At 39.6% G+C, this 22,345-nt stretch overlaps 1 protein-coding gene across 3 annotated transcripts in view; it reads left to right on the forward strand.

Annotated features, from left to right (window-relative positions):
- MAPK10 (mitogen-activated protein kinase 10) overlaps positions 1–22,345 on the forward strand; it is a 146,121-nt gene that overhangs the window by 84,222 nt on the left and 39,554 nt on the right. For all 3 annotated transcript variants that reach the window (XM_058802999.1, XM_058803000.1, XM_058802998.1), the window contains exons 5-9: positions 8,481–8,610; positions 10,469–10,527; positions 11,484–11,622; positions 12,585–12,750; positions 15,902–15,973. In XM_058802999.1, coding sequence (XP_058658982.1) covers positions 8,481–8,610; positions 10,469–10,527; positions 11,484–11,622; positions 12,585–12,750; positions 15,902–15,973 — 566 coding nt within the window. The remainder of the gene's footprint in view (positions 1–8,480; positions 8,611–10,468; positions 10,528–11,483; positions 11,623–12,584; positions 12,751–15,901; positions 15,974–22,345) is intronic.

Genomic DNA, 22,345 nt, shown 5'->3' on the forward strand with positions numbered 1-22,345 from the left:
GATGCAAAGGAGAGCTGCTTTATTGCAAAAACCAGGCATTTTAAAGCAGTCAGGCCTTTCTCAGTTACACAGGATTAAATCTTAACAAACAATTCAGCCAACCACCATACACCACGATGTGAACATGCTAGGGTTATATAACTCATTTTTCTACCCCTAATTCAGCTGAGTCTCTTTCCCATAGTCCTTTTCTACTTATCCAAATTTGCAGGCCTGAGCCATGATTTTACATGGCCTTCTCTTTGTAAGGTTTTACCTCTATGCAACACCTAATAGTTTTCATTTTGTTCCCACTGGAAAAAGACGCTTTGGCTTGTAATGCAGCAGGTAATTTATGCTGGTTTTGTCTGCCTAGAACAGCCTTGTAGAGATTGCAGGGTTAGTTTGGGGGGAAACAAGAATTTGAGCAGCCTTTTAGGGTTAAACTTCTTACCCTTTTTCTCCCATGATTATCATGTTGTTGGTGAATGATTGGTAGTAGTACACTTTTATTCCACTCTTGAATTTTGATTTTTAATCATTTGAGAAATGCAGCAAGAAAAATGAAATAGCATTTCTTATTCACCCAAGTGACAGCTTTTGTTCTGTTTGTCAGGCAAGCAAGTCTTTTAAAGTATGGTTGGGAGGGAATAATAGTGAGATAGTAGCTATTCCAGTTTGTAGGTCCAAAAAATAGCAGGTTTATCATGTGGCTGACATTTTGAATGTGGTAGGTACTCTGCTTCTGCCAGGTGCATAGTCTCTGCCTCAGTGCCATTATTTCCCATGTCTTTTAAATTGCTGTTAAACAAGGAAACTGGACTTTTTCTGGCTGTGCTGCTTAACAATCTTGAAAACTGTCGAAAGTTAACATTCCCTGCTGAGTTCAGAGCAGTAAATGTCAGATATCTTTGCCATATTCAGTGTCTTATACCCATTTTCCAGATGTGGGGTAAACATCTACTTAATATGGTTTACCTGCAGATCATGCTTAAGCTTCTTTTGCCCATGTGTTTCCTGCCACTGAATATTGATGGGCACCCCAGCTCTGGTCCATTTTTCAGTTTTTCACTTTGCTCTGGCTTTGGTAAATCCTTGAGCATGCCAAGAGTGAGTAATGTAGGATATTCTGGAAACCATGAGATTGTCATCTCTTACATGCTTCACATGTAAAAGAAAGTGTATTGGTCTAGAGCCCTTTCAAGGCAGGATGGAAAAGAATCTTGGCTCCTTTTGCTGCCCAGGTTGAATTTCCTAGGCTGGCAGCTAACAAAAGCTCCTGGCAGCTAGCAGACTGTGTAGTGAGGTAGTGACAAGAGACATTCAAGACCAGAAAGTGCAAAGTACTGATTTTACAGTGCTGTTCAGAAAAGTATTAAACAGCCAAGCGGCTTTCTGAGCCAAGCATGAAGAATTAGCAGAGCACATGCAGATGAGAAGTGTGTAAACATGCTCCATACTCAGCATCCTCATGAATATTTTAATCTCCTGCTAAACTGAACCAGAGCCCATTGAGTGGTGTGCCAGGCAATGTGTGAACTTTATAGCTGTTTCCACATTCCCTTTCCCACTGTATCCCTGTATCCCCACTGTCTTTGTGAGAGAAAATGACTATGGAAAAGGTTTTATCTTGCATCAGTATGCTCAACTGGTAACTGGTAGGTTGCAAAAAGATTCTTGTTAGGGCATCACCAGCTCAGGTAATTAGAAAGATAACTAACTTTTATTGTAAATATCTTTATTAAAAATAAGTGTTCCATTCTTTCTCCACTCCCTGCAGCTTCTTTTACATTGTCTTATATATGATGGCTCAGACACCTTTCTTCAGACCCTCTCATCTGAAATTTTGGCAGATAAGAACTCTCTCAGCATGACTAAATTGTGAGATAGATTTCACAGAGAACTTTTCAGATCCAGCTGTCCTTAGAATTATGAATGAATTCTGCTTCCACTTTTATTTTTGCTGCAAGAGGCTGCTTGGCTTTGGCATTTTAGGCAATGACTGAAGTAGTTGACAAAGAATGAGCAATACAGATTCAAAATTGGACAGTTATGAATATGGCAATGACACAGTTTAATCCTTTATGGGTGGGAGTAAAGGGACTGAATGATATGTGAGCTTGGACTTTGTGTTTGCATGTAAGCATGTAGGCTATTGAGCCAGGTAATAGACAAAAAAAAAAAAATTGAGTATCTCATTCATCGTCTCTCTGGTAGGGGTCTATCAGAGAGAAGATGACTGAAGTACTCAACTTTTTCCCTCAGTCTTCAGGGGCAACCTGTCTTCCCACACCTCTGCAGTGGAGGGACAGCAGGACAGGGACTGGGGGAGCAAAGTGCCTCGCACTGTAAATAAAGATCATGTTCATGGCCACCAAGGAACCGGAATGCACATGTCTCTGTGGGACCTGATGGGAGGCACCCCAGAGTGCTGAGGGAATTGGCTGATGTAGGTGCCAAGACAACTCTCCATGATATTTGAAAGTCCATGGCAGTCAGGTGAAGTCCCAGATGATGGGAAAAAGGGAAGCTTTGTACCCATCTTTAAAAACGATAGAAAGGAGGACCTTAGGAACTACCAGCCTGTCAGCCTCACCTCTGTGCCTGGGAAGATCATGGAACAGCTCCTCCTGGAAGCTGTGCTAAGGCACAAGGAGCACATGGAGGTGATTCAGGTCAGCCAGCACAGCTTCACCAAGGGCAAGTCCTGCCTGACCAACCCTGTGCCCTTCCGTGATGGAGTGACTCCATTCCATCAGTGGGCAGGGGAAGTGTTTCACATGTCATTTATCTGGACCTCTGTGAAGCATCCCTCTCTCTAAAATGGGAAGAGGTGGATTTGAGGGGAGGACATGTGCATCCAGAGGGTCAACAGGGCAGAATCCTGATGGACATCAGTGAGAAGTGGTGCCCCTCACTGGTCCATACTGGGATCAGGGTTGTTTAATATCTTCATTAATCACAGACAAAGAGATCAAGTGCACCTCGGCAAATTTGCAGGGTTGTGACCTTTAACAAGACCAAGTACAAGACGCTGCACCTGGGCTGGGGCAACCCTGGGATCAGCACAGGCTGGGGATGAACAGATCCCAGCAGCCCTGCCCTGAAGGACCTGGAGCTGCTGGTGGGTGAGAGGCTGGACATGACCCAGCCATGGGCACTGGCAGCCCAGAAAGCCAAACACATCCTGGGCTGAATCCAAAGCAGGGATAGGGAGGGGATGAGTGAGCCCAGCTGTCTTTCCTGATAAAATGCTGAAATGTAAAAATAGAGCCATATTTGAACTTCTTTCTTAAAATTTTTGTGGCACATCTTTGAAGTTTAAGCACTACAGAATTCCAGAATTCACTATGAATCTTGACAGCAATGCTGAATTTTCATTCAAGGACTGGGATGATAATCCCAAAAAATACAGGCTCTTCTGTCCTCTCTCATGTTACTTCATTCCAACACAAGATAATGGATCACATGTTTCACATACACGTTTCACATGCACATTGCATCTACAATGCAGGAAGGAACACTTTGAGCCTAATCAATAATCTCTGCAGTAATGAGGAACCCCATGGAAAACCTTGGCAACTGATTTATTTATTCTGTGAAACTGGTGATAGTAAAACAATGGTGACTTGTGCAGCAGCTGGGGAAGCAGCTTGGTTATGTTTTGTAATCTAGCTGCTTCTATTGGCTTGCAAGAAGCTGTGAGCTGATGGAAACATACAGAAAAACAGGCTGGAGCCATAGCTGGCAACAAGAAAAGTGCAGCAGTCATCCATTGTGAGGCTGTATTGGTCTTCTTTAGCATCAGCTCTGAATATTGTCTCAATTTCTCTGCATTTTCAGAGGGAATAGAACTGATCCAGAGAGTATAGTAGCCATTCCTGACAAGAGGTCTGCAACTCTTCAGTACAGTCATACTGGATTTTTTTTATTTTCAGCACAAAGGGTTGCTTCCAAATCTAATAGAGACATCTAAAGGCTTTTTGTTACAGTGGCCTTTGACTTGTACTGCTTGGGGCAACCTTTCTGCACCCTGGTGCATGTATGGAATTCTTTTATTTTTTCACTAGTTTAATGGAAAACATTCACTATATTTAAATATACTTTCTGGAGAGTTTTCACTCTAATAACTTTTTTTCTGATTAAAGTAATTATTGAAGAGCAGAATATGCACTGTTTGTATGAATATCTGCCTTTAGAAACTTGGAAGTTATTTATCAAGAGGAGAAAAAACAAGTTAAGAATGAGAAAGTCTAATTTCATTCTAAAATTTTGACTGATATGTGAGGGCAATGCAAGGAGCAAACAAACCAAACCCACCAAAAATCCATGCCACAGTAAACTTAGAAAAGTTTGCTTGAAGCAAAATAACATTTTCACTCATTTTTGTTGCTGTTCAGTACTTGGCTGAAAGGGGACTTCAAGTAAAGAGAATGTAAAGCACTTGAAATATTTTATGGTTAAAGCTTCATATACCACATTTACAGAAATTCTGCTTGATGTAGGAAAAAATTTGGTTCTTGTCATTCCTATAAATTACTTCTTCAGAAACTGCAATAGTGATAGTTATCTGAAACCAAGGGCTTTGAAATTGCCTCAGAGAAATTGCTATGGAAAGGATTCATATATTTTCTTTTTTATCTCCCTGTGCATATACATTTAGATGTGTATCTCAGCATTTCTAGGGAAGGTGCTCCACTCCATATATTGGTGGTGATTGGTGGTTGAGGATCAGCCATCATTAGCATTCTTGTTAAATGTGATTCCCTGGTTTTCCTTTATTTTCCTAAGAACCCATCTCCAAGTGTTGGTTTTAAAAGATTTTCTGTGGGTTTAACAGTCTGTTCTGGCAGGTAGACTATAATGGAATTGATAAATGTTGAATTTCCCTGTTGATGAAAAGATGGGAGGAATAAATTTAAGTATTTATTTGGTAAGTGTCTATTGAAATAGAAAGTTGGACATGAAACTAGAATGCTTTCCATTTCTTTTCAAAATAGGTATAAAAATGAATGCCTGGTCCTCCAAGTGCCTGACAACAGATCATTGCTCATTGATCATCATAGTCTGAGCTCACACAGAATATTATAGTAAATGATGACCTGGGTTTGTGAAAATCTGACTAGGAGGAGTTTCATTTTTTTCCTGCCAAAGTCAGCAAAAAGCCTTGTTAAATAACTGTGATTACATATATCTCTTGGTAGTCATGAATTTATATTCACTAAATTTTTTTATCTCTGCTAAATAGGTTTGTTTCAAATTATTTACAGTTTTAAAAGGCATTTTTAGCACTAACATTTACCATGTCAAACTAACTGTAAAGAGGATTTATGGGGAAAGAGTTTATTTACTGCTTTTTCTGTCTGTGCAGCTGCCAGGGACATGGTAGTAAACGCTGAGGATTTTTCTGAGCTCATATTGCAGTAAAGCTATCATTTTATTACAAGATCAGGGGTAATTTAGAGTCTGCTATAAAATCAAGAAACTGTACAAATTAAAGAATAAATTCACAGTTCAGCAAGAGCTGTTATGATAGAGTTTCCAGAGAAACTCTTTTAGATGCAAGTCCAGTCTCTTATTTGAGATTTAGAGTGACTTTCACACTCAGCCTTTTCACCAGAGTTCACAGACACTCATTACTCTCTCTCTTGTTCCTGATCCCTGGAGCCAAGTGTTTATACAGCCACTCTCCTGCCAGTGACTGAAGTTTGTCTTAGGGAGGCTTATCATCAATACTAACCTTGGTTTTCCAAGGTAAGGATTTTGTGTAGCCAGCAGCAGAGAGAGGACCTACATCTGGTGTCTGTAGTTTCACTGTAGTGAAGTGCAGAGTTGGCTGGCTGTAAATAAAAGCTTCTTTCTGGTGAGCACAGAAAAAACTCATCAGGGCTGTGGGTTTACCCAGTGCAATGAATTTATGTAATGACTTCTTCAAGTAGTTGGATACCTTCCATTTGACAGAAGACCATGATAGAATTGCAATCAGCATCCTTGTGACTCAAAGTACATGTCTTTACAAAGGATTAGGAACTTTAGTTCTTCCATGGTATGCAAAGAAACAGGAATTGATCATAAAAGCCAACTGCTTAAGAAGCCTTTGGTTTTCTGATTTTAGATTGATTGTTTTGACAGAGAGAGAAAATTCAGAAAAGCGAACAGAGATCAGAAGCTGAAGAAAATGTTTGCTCCAACTTTTGTTGTTTTCTAACTCCTAGTCAGTAATTTTATGACGTATCTAATGAGATTAAAATACAAAAAAAGATTATTAAAATGATTCACAGTACTCTTACACAGCTCAGATGAGTCTTACATCGGCTTTTCATCCTAAAAGAAGTTGGGTAATCAAGATGGATTAGCTGAGAGATTTGTCTGCTGAAGTATATTTGCAGTAAATGTCTATGAACAATAGGGACAGAATATTTAACTGTTAAAAGATCCTGTATATTTAAATCCCTGGGCTTTGCATTTGATTTGTTCAATGCTTTCTTAATGGAACTAAAGGGTATTTTAGCTGTGGCCTTTATGATGCCCTGTTGTGGCTGAACTACATCAGAATGAGAGACACAGTTCTGACAGCAGGACAGGAGATTTGCTTTCTGCTATGTACTGTCAGGCTGTAAATCACATGTCATGCTCCTCCTAACACAAGGTTTAGTTGAGTGAAATTCTTTGGCTAGAGAGAAATCAAGTCAGGCTGGATCTCTGATAGCCTTGTCACCTAAGCTGCTGCTTGTGTGGTTTAACTGCTGCGTGCAGTACCTTTGTGCATGTGACTAGCTGGGTCATGGAAGTCACATGCCTTATTCATGAATAGGATAATACAGAATTGTTACCAACTGACAGAAGGGATGATGTTGGACACCTGGTCCAACCCAGCTGTTCAAAGCAGAGTCAACTAAAGCAGATTGCCCAGGACAACTGGAAGAGTCTGGCTCCACCTTCTTTACTCCTCCTGGCTGATACATAAGAAAATTGATAAGATCCACCCTAAGCCTTCTCCAGGCTAAGCAACTCCAGCTCACGCAGCTGCTCCCTGTATGACAGATGTTCCAGTCCCTAATAAACTTCATGGCTCATCAGTGGAATTGCTCCAGTCTTTATCTTTCTCATACTAGGAAGCCTGGAGTACCACCCAGAGCTCCAGATGTGGCCATGGAAAGATCACTTCCTTAAACCCACTCTCAGGAGACTTCCTAAATAAATCCTAAAACCAATCTTTGCAAAACTTCTCATCATCTTTGTTCTAATTTGTGGGATGCATTTGGTGCGTTATTTATGCAGATGTAGTGAAAATTCAGCATTTCTGATTCTTCTCTTCTTGTATGGTTTCCCAGACAAACATTCCCAACAGTTTCTTACCTATTTTGAACAGCTGTACATTTTTGTTGGCTTTGTGACTAAGCTTCTGATGCTTGCATGCTTCTGCTCAACTTGGTTAGTTAGCCTCTGTCAATGAGTGTCTGAAGTAAGCAAGGGTTAATGAAAAAAGTTTTGCAGGATTCTGAATATTTACTTCATGCTTAGGAAAGCAATTTTTAGAACAATGGGTGGCTTGGTTGATTTATCTCCTGGGAAATACACTGTTGCTTTTCATGGACTAGCAGAAAACTTGTGTCATGCAATTCCACTTTCTTGGTAAAAGGAAAAATCAGGAAATGAGTCTGAGGTGGTTGTCCATTTGGGGATGCTTCTAGTACTTAGTGTGCTTTATGGTATTTAGAAGTCAGAAATTATGTAGTCGGATTTGAACCAACAAAATAAGTGTTTCACATACATAAGGAGTAACATTTATAAAAATTAATGAAGGTTGTGAAAAACACATAAAAGTTTAAGGAGCATTTTAGGGCCCCAGCTTTAAAAGTTCACATCTCAAACAGTGTATTTCTTCATTTTCAAAAGTTGTAACTGTGCACATGTAACAAACTTTTTTGTTACTAGGAATGGGTAAAAATCCTCTTGAAATGGTTCTGTTTCTAGGTATGTTATTGGAATTGGTTGATATGGTCTCAAAGAATGATTAAATAACTTGATTCCATTAGAAATATCATAAGGAAAACACAAAATTCATTTGGGGTAAGTGGGCACTTGGTTGTTGAACCACGTTGTGAAAGTGTTCATAACTGCAACAGAAAAAGCAAAACCCTTTTCTGCTATAGCCTTGCACAGAGAGTTGCTTTATGAAACAACTTCCTTCTCATCCATTTTTTATTGTATTTTTATCTGAATTTGCTTAAATTTTTCCCCCACCCCTTGAAAATAAGTGTTAATTTCCAGTGGAATTGGAGTTCAGAAGTAGTGGTGTGTGCTGCCTTCTGCTGATGTGGTGCTACGTTTCCTGTTGATCTCTTACTTTATTTTTTTTTACATGGAAACTCTTCTTTTTTTGTCCCAGTATTTTTCTCAGTGGAAAAAAGGAAAAGGACCTGAGGTTCAGGAATTTGCCATGAGAAGTGCTGGATACCCTCTAAGATGCATAACCCCTGTGTTTGTCATCACTACAGTGCTGCATATGATGCCGTCCTTGACAGAAACGTGGCCATTAAGAAGCTCAGCAGACCATTTCAGAACCAAACTCATGCCAAGAGAGCTTACAGGGAGCTGGTCCTCATGAAGTGTGTGAATCATAAAAATGTAAGTGTTCAGCAGGAGAAATGGTATGTGCATTGCTGTGTTAGAAGGGAAGTTGTTTTGTTGGGTTCCTTTTTAAATGGAAGAAATTACAAGTAAACTATGCTCAAGGGCTACACACTGTCTGGTACTACAAGCCCACAGGAGAGACTGAGGGTATTCCATGTACTTATTTAAAGGCTCTGCCAAACTGGGATTGTTCTAGACTTTCCTGCTTCTTACACTATCTGTTCTATTGAATTGAGTATCCATAATGAATGAAAATATTTCTGTGCTGCACAGGGGTGTTATTCCAGGGCTGTGTATTAATTTTGACCATTATCTGTTAGAACTATCTGCCTGACACTGTATCAACTGCTTTTTTGTAGTGAAATTTGTAGGATTGCCACACTGCATTGTAAAGGGATGTCCTACGGATTTCATCTTCCTCCACCTCCTAGATTTCTCGTTGCCATATCTATGTGCCCTTTCCTTTTCATTAGGAGAGAATTTTTCAGTTTGCAGTGTTTACTTGTCCCTTGGATCTTGCAATGACTCTTACTCCTTATGCAAAGCATAAATGAACTTAAAACAATGTGATGCAAGGGGAGATTTTACACTTGTTCTCAATCACATGTTCACATGGAAAGAGGAAGGACTGACCATAAAATGGCAAATTGCAGGACTTGACACTACAGTGCCTCTGCCTCACTTCTGGGAAGGGATTTATCCTTACATTCCCACTGTGTTGATCAGGACTGTTCCTGTCTCTTCCCTGTTGACTTGATGGAAGCTACCTTCAACCAGCCCAATGCATGAGGATTTGAAAATGCAGGGATGAGCAGAAGTTTTTTAATGGTCTGGAAAGAGCAGAGGGGCAACAGGAGTGTCACTAATTTTAAATACATAATTTTAAACATGGTGCATGACAGCTGCTAACAGCACCACATGGGTTGGGTCAGAGCTTTAATCTGTCTGCACAGAGAAGTGCAAAGGAAGGAGAGGATTGTAAATGTACATGTGCAGAGGGAAGATTCAGTCAGAATATGTGGAGTAAAGAGAAAGAATGTTGAACAATTTGTGTTAGAAAATCTAAAGAGGAAATGGAGGTGGGAAGGGAGATATTCAGATGTTGCCTTCATGGCAGCAGTGCTGGCGTCCTCTACCTCTGTTACCTGCACAGAGGGAAAACAGGGGAAATCCAAATCTGTGAGGTCGTGTTGTTTCCTCTCTTCTTTTTCACACATTCTTACCAGTGTCTTTCAGCAGCCCAGCCTGTTTAAAATAAACCAAACAAAAATGCTAACCAAGCAAGAGAAAGGAGAAAAGGAGTTGAAGTGTGCAAAATGTCTTTGCTCAGGGGGATCTCTGGTTCAAAGTGCTTCTATTGAAAAGTTGTACCTCTCATGATGGAATTTGTATCAGCCAGTGTGTGCATGTGTGTGCCCTCAAAGGAATTGAGGCCATGTCAGAGAGAAGGAAGGAATACTGTTTGATAAGATGGTCCTTGGTTATTTCTGCCCTCAAATTAGCCTTCCTCATAAGTAAGAACAAAGCACAAAGACTGCTATGGTAGATTGAACTGAAGTTGATCCTTGAACCTGCAACTTCAAAATTGAGAGGAGTGTCTCACCCTTAGCACTTTGTTTTGTCACTGGTTATCCTTCTTTCAGAGGATTTCTAGTGCACCTAAAAGAAATCTGAGAGATCTGTGGTATTTTATTTTGAATGCTGCTGATTTTTTTACTGATCCATAAAGTGAGAAGTGTTAATATATACAGAGCAGTGAAAAAACAGTTTATTCTTTAACACAGTTCAAAACACATTCAACTGATTATGTATATAATTTATTTTTACTCTTTTTTCTTACTTTGCTTTTCAGATTATAAGTTTATTAAATGTCTTCACACCACAGAAATCTCTGGAGGAGTTCCAGGATGTGTAAGTAACGGGGCAGTAATTAAACTAAAGCTTTAGGGATGTGTGGGGCATTATGGTGTACCTTTACCTCAGCAAAATACAAAGGTTGCAGCCCCCTCTAAAATTAAAGTGTGACTCTAGTGGGTAGAAAAATATTCTGAATTCCCATATTGGGAGCTCTTTTGATAATTTAAGGTGAAAACCACCAGTTTCATATTTGTTGTTGTGTAATGTTATTTGCCTGGGGAAATGGGGGTTGTTGTAGAAGAAAATCAACACCTCTGTTGGAACCTTGCCCTGCTAGATAACCACTTCTATGCCCAGTATGAGCCTGCTGAGAATGAAATTTTAAGTATTCTCTGTTTTATATTGTTGGCCTCCTTTTATCTTCCTGTCTTTCCCACGTTCTGTGTACATTGCATGGAAATATGTTCCTATTCTATCTATAGTCTGATGCCAGGAGTAACCAATTAATTGTAAATGAGAATTTTGTGAAGTCATGCAAGCTGAGGAGAATTTTTGAAGGCATTCTGCATAGGGATGCATATTTTACCCTCTCAGACACCTCTGTTTCTCTCAGATTACTATGTGTACTGTGGAAGCCATCCTTGCTGTGACCAAAGGCTGAGCAGTTACATCATCTGGTGCTTGTGGGTCTTTTGGGTTCAGTGCCTTTCTGTGTGGTGCTGCCTGATTGTCCACGTAGGGTACAGTGTCTGTCATGGGGAATGCACCAAGAAAGGGCAAATAAGCCACCAGTTTTCCTGGTATGCTGAAAGAGTGGTGTCTCAGCAGTGAGATACAAACACCACCGTGGTGCTGTGGTTAGTGGGCCCAGTCTCCAGCTGGGTTACTCTCAGTCATCAGAAATAAAGTGAGTTTTAAAGCAAGAAAAGGCATTGTTTCTTATTTGAGATGATGCTGTGATTTGCCTTCAACACAAAAAACTAACCCTGTGGTTTTGCCTTTCCATTCAGCTACCTGGTAATGGAATTAATGGATGCCAACCTGTGCCAGGTCATTCAGATGGAGCTGGACCATGAGCGAATGTCTTACCTTCTGTACCAAATGCTCTGTGGAATCAAGCATCTTCACTCTGCAGGGATTATTCACAGGGTAAGGGACCTTTGGCTTAAAACTTAAGGCAGCATATGAGATGATCATGAAGACTTTAAATGCCATTTGGCTCTCTTGTGTATTGGGGATCAAAGGCCTGTGTCCCAGTGGAATGAATAAAAGACATAAAAGCCACAGTCAGAGGTCAGAGGATATGGAATTGGCATTTGTCATCATTTACATGTGCTGAAGCAGATGAAAAGACTGCGGAGTCTATATTAAATGCATCCTCTCATTTTACATTTTACACATCAGTGCTGTGCCTGGTAAGGATGTGGTACCTGGCTGTGCACGTGTAATAGTCAAGAGCAGAGGGGGATCGGGTCATGTCACTGTGAGCAGGAGGGAATTCTCAATGGATTGAAAAGACTGGCTTAACTTCTTTATTGAAAAGGGCTTTCACTAATTTGGGATTTCCACATCAAAAAAAAAAAAAAAAAAAGTTTTCCTAAAGAAAAGAAAGGCTGATAAAGTGGGCTACAAAGTGGATGTTCTTCCACAAAGTTCTCCTATCTTGGCATGTCATGTGTTTAGCAGAGGGTTATAGATTTGGCTGCCAGATAGTCATCCAGCAAAGGATGAGTTGAATTATTATAAATGAAGCATTAAGGTACCTCTCCAGGTGCAGTAGGAATGTCTCTATCAGGTTCACAGTGTTAAGAGAAAATAATCTAATCAAAACAGCACTCGGATACTAATCCTAGTAAATGCAATTAATTTACTGCCAGTAGCTCCTGTTATCCAGGTAAAGCCCAGTATGCTGAGGTAGAACAACTTCCAGAACAGTTTGCTACAGAAACAACGGCAAGGTTTTGCTGTATATTTACAAGTATTTCTGATAGCAACTGGGTCGGAAGAGGGAAAGAGTATTTGAAGGGTGACCTAAAGCATCTGCTGGAATCATAGCTGTGCCTGGCTTTATAAAGGACAGTCACATGGGTTTTTTTCACTGTCTTTTGCAGGATTTAAAACCAAGTAACATTGTAGTAAAATCTGACTGCACGTTGAAGATTCTGGATTTTGGACTGGCCAGGACTGCAGGCACTAGCTTCATGATGACCCCCTATGTGGTGACACGTTACTACAGAGCACCGGAGGTCATCCTGGGAATGGGCTACAAGGAGAACGGTAGGGCTGCAGTGCCACTGCACCAGGGCCCCTCAGGGGCAAGCTCTGCTTCACCACTGTGAGGGAGGCCCAAAGGAGGGACAGGAAATGTAGTGGGAAATGGTGGGGAATGACACCTGGAGTTAGAGCAGTTCCTCACTGCTGTGAACTGCAGCTGCAGAATGTATTTGGGATGCACTGCTGGTGAATTTATCAGTGTGGGATGGCAGAGTAACAGGGAACTTATTCTTAGTTATGTTTGAAGTTACAACTACAGTCAACTCGTTTTGACAGAGCTTGCATCTTTGCCTTCTGTGGCCGTGAAATAACGTGGGAACCACTGGAATTGCTGAACGAGTCATGTGTTCTAAATTTGAGTCTGGATCTCTGAATTGTTTGAAGAAACAAGAAGTACAAGCTGAAATAGAAAATCCTAGCCCTTCCAGCATTTCTCTAAATCCAGAGCTCGATCTGAATTTCAGGAATTAATTCCTTCTTCATGATAAATTTAACAAAGTCCCAGGTTTTGCTGACAGGTTTCATCTTGTCAAGATCTAGGTATAAATTTTGCACTTTGAGTTTTGTTTTTTTTAAATGACAAGTAGAATTGCAGAGAAGGAGAAAAAGCTGAAACTAAAAAAAAAAAAAAATAAACAAAAGATATAATTTGTATGTAATCTCCCTAGAAGTAAATAGGATATTTCTCTGAATAGTCTGAGAGAGATCTTGGTCCTTGGAAATATTGTGAAAAGCAGGTGGGGGTGCTTGCTATAGAGAAGCTGACAAAGAAAAACTCAAATTTTGCAGAAGATGAAGTGAAAACTTTTGAAGATGTTCTCATCTTGTAACAAAACTGAGAATTGCATCTGAGTGCCAGGTAGACCAGGCAGGAAATGAAGGAATAGCTAGGGCTCAGATTTTGCTGTCAAAGGTATAATTTGTCTGTTTGAGGAGACTTTTTGATGGCAAATACAGCAAATGTAACAAGACCAGGAATTTATTAAAAGTGCCCTGCTTAATTTATGTTGAGGAGGGTAGCTAACCTACAGGAGAACTTTTACTAACAGCCACTTTACAGCACCCTGTAAAGGGCAGTGAAACTGATTTTGGGAGCCAATTCCATGGCTTCAGCACTACTGAAAACATAATCACACCACCTCTTCCAAAATTAGCAAGTCCCTGTATGGATAATTTGTAATGTTTATGAGTTTAAGTATAAATTTTAATACAAAAGTCTAAAAAGTAGAGAAATTATTATTATTATTATTATTATTGTTGTTGTTATTATTATTATGACGCTTAGCTTAGAGAATAATTTCTGAAAGTAAAGGAATTATATTCTTTAAAGTATTTTGTTTGAAATTTTTGCTAAGTGTCATTAGAAATTTGAGCTAGCACTCTTTATCAGTATCCAGAGATCTTCTGTTGTCAAATGAATTCTTTTGTTGTTCTTTTCCCCCTCCAGACATTTAGCAGATGATTAGGATTATTGTTTCTGTTATTGTCCATGAAAGGACAGAGAGAGCCTTTGCTTTTCACGTGATTAAAACTGCACCAAGAAGAAGTTAGACACACTTTTGTGACACAGCTTGGAAAGTTCTAATGTTTGCCACATCCAAGGGCCCTGATCAAACGCCCATTGAGGTTAACACAGAGACTTCCTTTGACTTCCCTGGGCAATCAGTTTGGCTTAAGATGAATGACCTTGTCTGACTTGGACAAAGCCAAAATAAAGAGAGGAAGAAAACAAAATGTTTGAAAATGAAGCTCATCTGTCAGAGGAACTGCTTTGCTTGGAGGCTCTGACCCAGCTCCCAAGGAAGTCAACAGAAAGGGATGATCTTTGCTTCCCTGCTCTGGCCTATGCTGCCACATTACTGAAACTCCCCAACTTTTTTCCCCTCTATGTACACTGCCTGTATAAGGACTGTTCACTGCTTTCATTTTCTTTCTGCACTTGGTTGGCTAAAGATGCATAATTATTACCAGTTTGCTGCACTTCTATGGAAGGCCCTAAAACTGTCTCTAGGAAGAAATCTCTGCCTCTGCCTCTGGCATGCTTCTGCTGTCCCATGCCCCTGATACCTGTACCCTCCTTTTCCCAAATGGAACATTTCACCTTTATTTTGTTTCACCAAGAAATGAGTTGTTTGTTTGTTTCTTTGGTTTGTTTTGGATTGCTTTTGAAGGTTAAGAAAGGGGAAGAAAAAGAGGAGAAAATTGGTTTTGTAGATCAAACATAACCAGAAAATGAGGATTTCAGCTCAGAAACAACATAGTCTTTTAAAGCATTTCAGAGCAGTTTTTACCTTTTCACATGGAAGACAGGTTTTGTTTGTTTTATTTTATTTTTTTTTCTGTGAATACTGTGTCGCTATCTATCCAGCACTTCTGCTTTAAAGACTTAAAGAGCAAAAAACCCCTATCCAAGTCAAGCATATAAGGTAACTGTATATTTAATCTAAAAGCTGAAGGCAGGATTAGGAATAGGAAATGCTCTTAGTCTTGTTGATATTTGTCCTTTGGAGCTTTTGTTACAGCTTTTATTTTGAGTGCCTACACAGTACAAAACAGAGTCCACTCAGGTCATGCTCTGTGATAGGTACCTATAGATAGGATATAGGTATAGATCCTGAAAGAGGAGATTTAAATAACCTTTAAGGGTGGTATTTTTCCACATGGCCTTTACCTGTGTGAGCAGTTCCATTTGGAACCTCTTGTCAGCAGCTGCAGAGAGACTCAGTGCTGAAGAACAAAGCCTAGGAGCTCTGCAAGTAGGATTTATTCAATTATCATTATCTGGTTGCTTTGGTTTTTTCCTTAAAAAAAAAAAAAGAGTGGTTTTTAGCTGTAAATTCATTCATAAATGCCATGGGTCTGTGCAGTTGTTACTTAATCTTTACTTGCTAGCTCTAGACCTTTACCTAAAATGTTGTTTTTTAAACTTTTTCCACTGTTGTTACTAACTGCTATTGAGCTGACTGACACAGCTTTTGTTTGTTTAGTTACTTATTTTAGCTTTTGGTAAGACATGAAAAAGAAACCCAACAAAACCACAAAACAAACTGTACTGTGCTGATCAACCTTTTTCCCCTCCTTTAGGAGTGAAATGTTGTAGTTAACTTTGCTTTTTTTTCCCTCCTTCTTCACTTCCCTGTCTCTGCTGTTCTAGTGGATATATGGTCTGTGGGATGCATTATGGGAGAAATGGTTCGCCACAAAATCCTCTTTCCAGGAAGGGACTGTATCCTTGTGCCATTTGCTGCAGCTTCACCTATTATTTGTTCCTCTCCTCCACCCCATCCCTCTTACCATAAAATGACTATACCAGGACTGTAAAGATAGAAGCAGAAAGTTGAATCTCAGAGGTATGGCTAAATAAAAATAGCACACTACTGATATGCACAAAATTGAAAATGAAAAACAGATGCACAGAATTATTTCAGTCAATTAAATTGCTCTAAAACCTGTAATCATTCCATTTTATATACTATTTATGTCATGTCAATAAGCAATATAGAAAACAAGCATTATGATGGTAAATTGGACAGCTTTATTTACTATTCTTAAAAGGAAAAATAAGAAAAAAAAAAGTCCTAATTTGGCCCATCTCATTCCTGTAAATCTGTTTTTCTGCTTTTATATTTTGGAAATATTGACTTCATAACATTTGTGGTGACATCATAATCTTTTGCTTGCTAATGCATCATGGTTTTGGATTCATCTCAATGCTGTATGGGCTCAGTGTTGAGTCAATACAACATTTTTATTTTTATTTAAAACAAAATGAAGAATTTGACTCACCCAGTTTAAGGCAACCGTTTTTCTGCTGTGGTGTCCAAATTGGCCTGAAATCAGATTCTCTTGATTTAAAAATGAACTTCCCTTTACTTGCATGAGGTCTGTGTTGTCAACTAAACTTTATTTCCCTCCTATCTTGTTCTTCTTGTCTTGAGTGATATTATTTTTACCCCTTCCAAGGTGGTGAAAGCAATATTAGAAAATGAAAACAAAAGAGGAGGTGTGTACTCAGCCTCCTGTTTATCACAGACTAAACCTGCCCGTGCTGGCTTGGAAATGTAAGTAAGTGTGTTTTGCCCATCAGAATAAAATGAGGCAACACAACATCTCTTCACTTTTGGAAACAAAAAGGCATCTTATTTTCAGCTAGTTGGCAGAAAGGCACCACAAAAACCTGGCATCAGCAGCCACTGGCAGTTGGTGTGAAGAAAACCCAGCTTTCACAGACATGGAGCCGTGGAAGCAATTATTTTTTTGCTGACTTTTGAGTAATTCCTGTCATGTTTGTCAAAGCTGGGTGCTGCCTGTCCTGTTTTCCCAGCTCTGTCAGCTTCCTCTGAAAGCTGAGCTGTGCTTGGTGGCCCAGTGAAGATGCAGTTCTGCTTCACTGGCAGGGAGATGGAGGGACAGCAGGGACCTCCTGCTTGCTCAGGGGGTGACAGCAGCACTTTACTGCTCCCAGTCTTAGAGGAAGAGGGGCTGGAAAGTTATTGGATGCAAAACAAGGCAGAGAGGCTAAAATGGTGATTTTCTTTATCAGTAGGTAGCTTTGAGATGCTTAAAGGTGCTGAGCTGTCCCTGCAGCATGAGGAGCAGGCTGCACACCCAGCTCCAGCTGTAACCTCTAAGTGCAGAGCAGCTCCCACCACGCCCAAGATCTGTAATTCAGTGTGATGGTTGTGCTGTGTTTCAGTGGTAACACCACCTCAGAAACACCATCATAATGCTTCCACCAAACAATGCACTCTTCTCCTCTTAAAAACAAAGAAAGAAAAAAAACAAAAGGAAAAAAAAAACAAAAATAAAAGAAAAACTAAACTATCTATAATACACTTGAGGCTCAGCAGTAAATACTGAGGATATTTCCATTTAATCTTTTCTGAGTGAAGTCTGAGATGTTAGTTGATAAGCAGCTGGAATTCATACAAAGAATGGTTTCAGGATAAAAGCATGGTTAATGGGTTGCTCTCCTTTTTCAACAACAAATTAGGAGATATGTTCTTTTGCCCCTGTCTAGAAAAAATGTTAATGCTATATAAATCAAACAATGTAGCTTTTAAAAAAATCATTCAAACATGAGAATGACTTTGTTTCTGTCTGGCTGTAGAAACAGTCTCTTATGACAGTGTTGTATTCAGGGATAACAGAAAAATAATCTTAAAATTTCTTTTAATATTTCAGCATCAGTTGAAAATAACAACTGAATTTTTGAAAAAATGCAGCAAACATTGTGTAAATTGTGAGATAGTCCTACTTTTTAAATCATTGGAAATCCTGTATCCTGAAATAGAATTTGGGCCAGGTCACAATTACTACCATGCTTTAAAGGTGGGTTTATTCAGGTGAGCAGGATGTTTAAAAAAAAAAAAAAGGAAGAAAAAAAACAATTAGTACATTCATTTCCAAGTCAGCACTCATTTGTTAACCAGTTTGATCCCATGAATGAGTTGTCAGTGTTGGAAGGACTGGTTTGTGTATGGATCCATATGATTTCCCACCCCTCCATGGCTGTTGATGAGCAGATCTAGTTTCCCTCCTTCCCAGGTGCAGGAAGAGCTGGAGAAGCATTTGTGCAGCTGCAGGTAAACTTCACAGAAGCACATTACATACTTCCCTTGGGCTACTTAAGGCTTTCCAGCAGAGAGTTCTCTAGCTGGAAGAGGCAAGTCTGTATAGAAATCAAAAATACCAGTTCTTTTTAATCATTCAGAAGACAGTCTCCTGTGTGCACTTGCTATCAATATGAGCTTACTCATTTCTAGTCTGGAGTAGGAACATTTGTGTATGGCACAGTATACATCTAAGAAAAAAATCACAGCTGCTGCCATGTTTCATGGAAAGAAAATATTTTAAAATTTAATCTCACCTAAATCATCCCACTGAGTTACCACGGCACTCAGGTGCTGCTGACTTGAAATGAAATTTCATTTTTAAAGTCTTTGTGGACATTAGAACATGGAGGGGATTAATTTCAGATCTCTCATCTACATAAACAAGAAAGTCTCTCTTAAGCTGCTGTGAGAAAGCTCTGGAATCTGGGTAGACTGCAGCTGGTTTTCAGACAAGTAAGAACAGCCTCCAGTGTCCTGGAGAGTACTGGGCAGAAATTGCCTGGCAGGTACCCTCATTCCTTGTTTTTCAGCTAGGGCAGACATTTCAAAATACTGTCAGGGAAACTTCCTTGTCAGATATAAGAACCTCTTGAGAAGAAATCCACCTTTCAATCCATTTCCAGATGGATTTTCAGACCAAAATATTCCTGGCAAGTTCCAGTAAGCTTTTGTAGTCCACTTCTGAGTCTCTTGCTCAGTGTTTCTTTGATGCCTGTTCCATTTCTGTTAAATTGGAAAGAATGCGAGCAGCTAAAAAGTGCCTGAATTCTTGGATGCCATTGGAAATATGTTAGAAAACCTCAGGGCTTTCCCAAAAGCTGGTTCAGCTCTAGGTAATAACATCTTCAAAATCTCATAAGATTTCAATTTAAGGATTGGAAATGTATTTCTGGTTTTTTATTTTAAGAGAAGGGAAAACTTAAAATGAATGCTTTCAGGTGAGACAGTTTTATTAAGATCTGAGCTGCCAGGTTCCACAGTGATGTCCTACAGGCACACATGACTTAGTGGGGGAAATGAAGTGATCAGAGCATTTATTTTCAGTACTGAAAAGGAGGCATTTAGAGAATGGTACTATAGCAATTTCACTTGTGAGTCCTTCAGCAGATCAAAGGAACACAGTGATTTAGCCATAGAAATATATAGTGATAATAGACAAATGTCCTGAATTTGGCTAGGCCTGAATTTCCACTGTAAATATGAAGAACAGATTTCCTACTTCAAGTAGCTTAGAGTCTTAGAAAGTCAAAAGAGAAAATACCATTAAAGTAGGAAGAGAGAAAAGTTCCAACTTTCTTCTATGTAATTATGAACATCCAAGAGGAATTGTGAAGAGATTTCAACATTAACAGATAGAGTTAATGTTTTCTGTGGCCATATTTTCAAAAATTCCATTGCCCACCAGCTGTCTTTGAGAGTGCTGGGATTAAGAAATGCTCTCTGACATCTGACAGAAAGTGTTCTATTGCCTTAGAAAAAGAGTTTTCATCAAGAAAGTCTTTCAGGAAAATGTGGTGCCTTTCCACCACTCATAATCAGAATTTCTCTTTGTGTTTGATCTGCATTGATTAATAGGTGTAATTTTAGTGTTTTGAGGGCATTTTTGGGTGTTTCTTAAACTACAGTATAATAAAAACTTCTGCATTTTTGTTAAGCGCAGTCTGTTGCTTTACTTGTTCCGGGTGGTATTTCTTAAAGCTCGTTTGGTCTTAAAATCAAAACCAGCAACTAACATCAGGATTATTTAAAAGACACTGTTAAGAGTGACTGGCCTGGCTTTCCAGGTGGGATCAGCTGGTTCATGTTAGCCTGCTGCTTAAGTGTGTGCTAGCTGTGATGGCGTTGATAGCTAATTTTGGATTTTGTTGGCCTGAATTATTCTTCCCTGGGTATTTGGTTTTGGACTCAGGATTTGTCTTAAAGTTTGCTCATATGAGGTGAGGTCTGTTTCAAAGAGGTCTCAGGATAGATGTGAGGATGATTTGGCTGTTGCCATTTTTCTCATTTTTTTAAATTTCAGATATGCCTACTCCAACAGATTAGAGTGTAATTTGCACTTAGCATGAAAGCCCCATGCTGTCTGTCATCTGAGTGGCTCTTGGACTGGTTCCCAGGTGCCACAGTGAAGATGATCCACTGCTTGTTTCCCATCACTCACCTTAAAGGTTTTCAGGATGTACTGCTGCCTTGAATGAATTTCAACCAAGGCAAGTTTTAATTGAGTTTTCTGGCACCTGTGAAAATTGGATGGTCTCAAGTGTTTGGGGTGTTATCTCAAGTTATTTCTGTGGCATTAGTCATTTTTTTCTTGATGGCAGCTGTGCTAAATTGAGCTGAGACAGACTGGAACAGTTGAGCAGAGAATTTAGAACATGTGGACAAAACATTACTCAAGTGCCTTTTGTCAAGAGCATGCAGGTATTTGGACAGGACCAAAATAAAGAACTGGAACACCTTCAAAATCACAGGAAGCTGAGTTAGGAGGTTTTGGTTGGATATCAGGAAAAGGTTTTCACCTAGAGGATGACTGGGCACTAACACAGGGCAGTGGTCACAGCACCAACCCAACAGAGATGAAGGAGTGTTTGGACAAAGCTGTCAGGCACAGGGGGTGACTCCTGGGGTGTGCTGAGCAGGGCCAGGAGTTGGACTGGATGATCCTGATGGGTCCCTTCCAGCTCAGCATATTCTGTGATTCTTGTTCCAGATATGAAAACTTACAAATTATCTGCTAATCTGTTTGTATTGTAGCAAGAGAGACTACCTGTGGGTTTCCTGCTGGAAGAGGTAACACAAGAGTACTTGAATAGTCTTTGAGACCTGAGAAGAGATACTTCGAAATCAAAATGTAAAAGAAGCTAAAAGAGGACCTGAAGCTAGGAAATGCAGGATCTCCAAAACAGATTTTCAATTTTCAATGCTATGGTCTGTTAGACACAGGGTAGTGTGTTTACATTCCTTGGCAGGACTATCTGTAGGTCTCTCTTACTGTGATGGTTTGTTTATTTGTTTGTTTTTTATATAGATATATCCAAAAGAAAATGGGAGAAGGGGAAGGGTGTGAGTGATCCCTTGTGTCTCCACTCATTCTTGAGCTTTCTACTCAGGATTCCCATGGCTTTTTCAGTCATTTTTTAACAGGCATTTTTTAGCACTTTTTTGGCACTGCAGCCAAGGAGGCAGGAGCCTTCTCCACTTCAGGCTTCCCACTGGGTCACTGAAAGTTTGAAAAAAGACAGAAATTCATAGGTTGGTTTGAAGCCTCATCCTTGTAAAATGGTGACAATTCCCTTTTGCTTCCGTATAGCATCTGTCAGAAGAGCACCTGTATTCCATGGTGTTTGGCAAGAAGAAAATTAGAAGTCACTAAGGCAATTATTAAAACACTTAGGAATCTTATTGCTGTTATTGAGAAATATTAAGGTTTTCATAACATCATGTGGAAAGTGGTGTTTCAAATTAGAAAGGAAAAACTTTCTCAGGAAATCCTAATGGATGAGCTGATACTGTGCTGAGCGAGCCCTTGTTAAAACATGTTGGAATTCAAGCATATAACAAATACAAGCACAAAGGGGAGGGTTTTGGTATCTCTGCAAGTTCTCAGCAAGGAGATTGGAATGTCAGAAAACTGGGAGTTTGCCATGACTTAGCCAGAATTGGTAAGGGTTTGGTGGTTTGGGGAGGGTTTTAATCCTTTTCAAGAGTTTGAGCCATCTCCACAATGGTCATTGGGAGTGCCACACATCCCAGACTTTCCTTGGCATTGGCAGGTCTGGAGTCTTTATAGCTGTGGTATCTGGAGCATGTGAAAAAAAAGCATCTATGCCCATGTATAACTGAAAACTACCCTGTATTTTTATAAACCATGCCCTTTTTTTATTGCATAGCAATAACAGAAAAACCTTTTAAAAAAAGGTACAGCATCCAATACAGGCTTATTGTTATTTTTCATGCTGAAAATTCAAGTAAGTGCCTAGAAATGG

The sequence above is a fragment of the Ammospiza caudacuta genome, chromosome 4 (genome assembly GCF_027887145.1).
Source record: "Ammospiza caudacuta isolate bAmmCau1 chromosome 4, bAmmCau1.pri, whole genome shotgun sequence".
In the NCBI taxonomy this organism is placed as follows: domain Eukaryota; kingdom Metazoa; phylum Chordata; class Aves; order Passeriformes; family Passerellidae; genus Ammospiza; species Ammospiza caudacuta.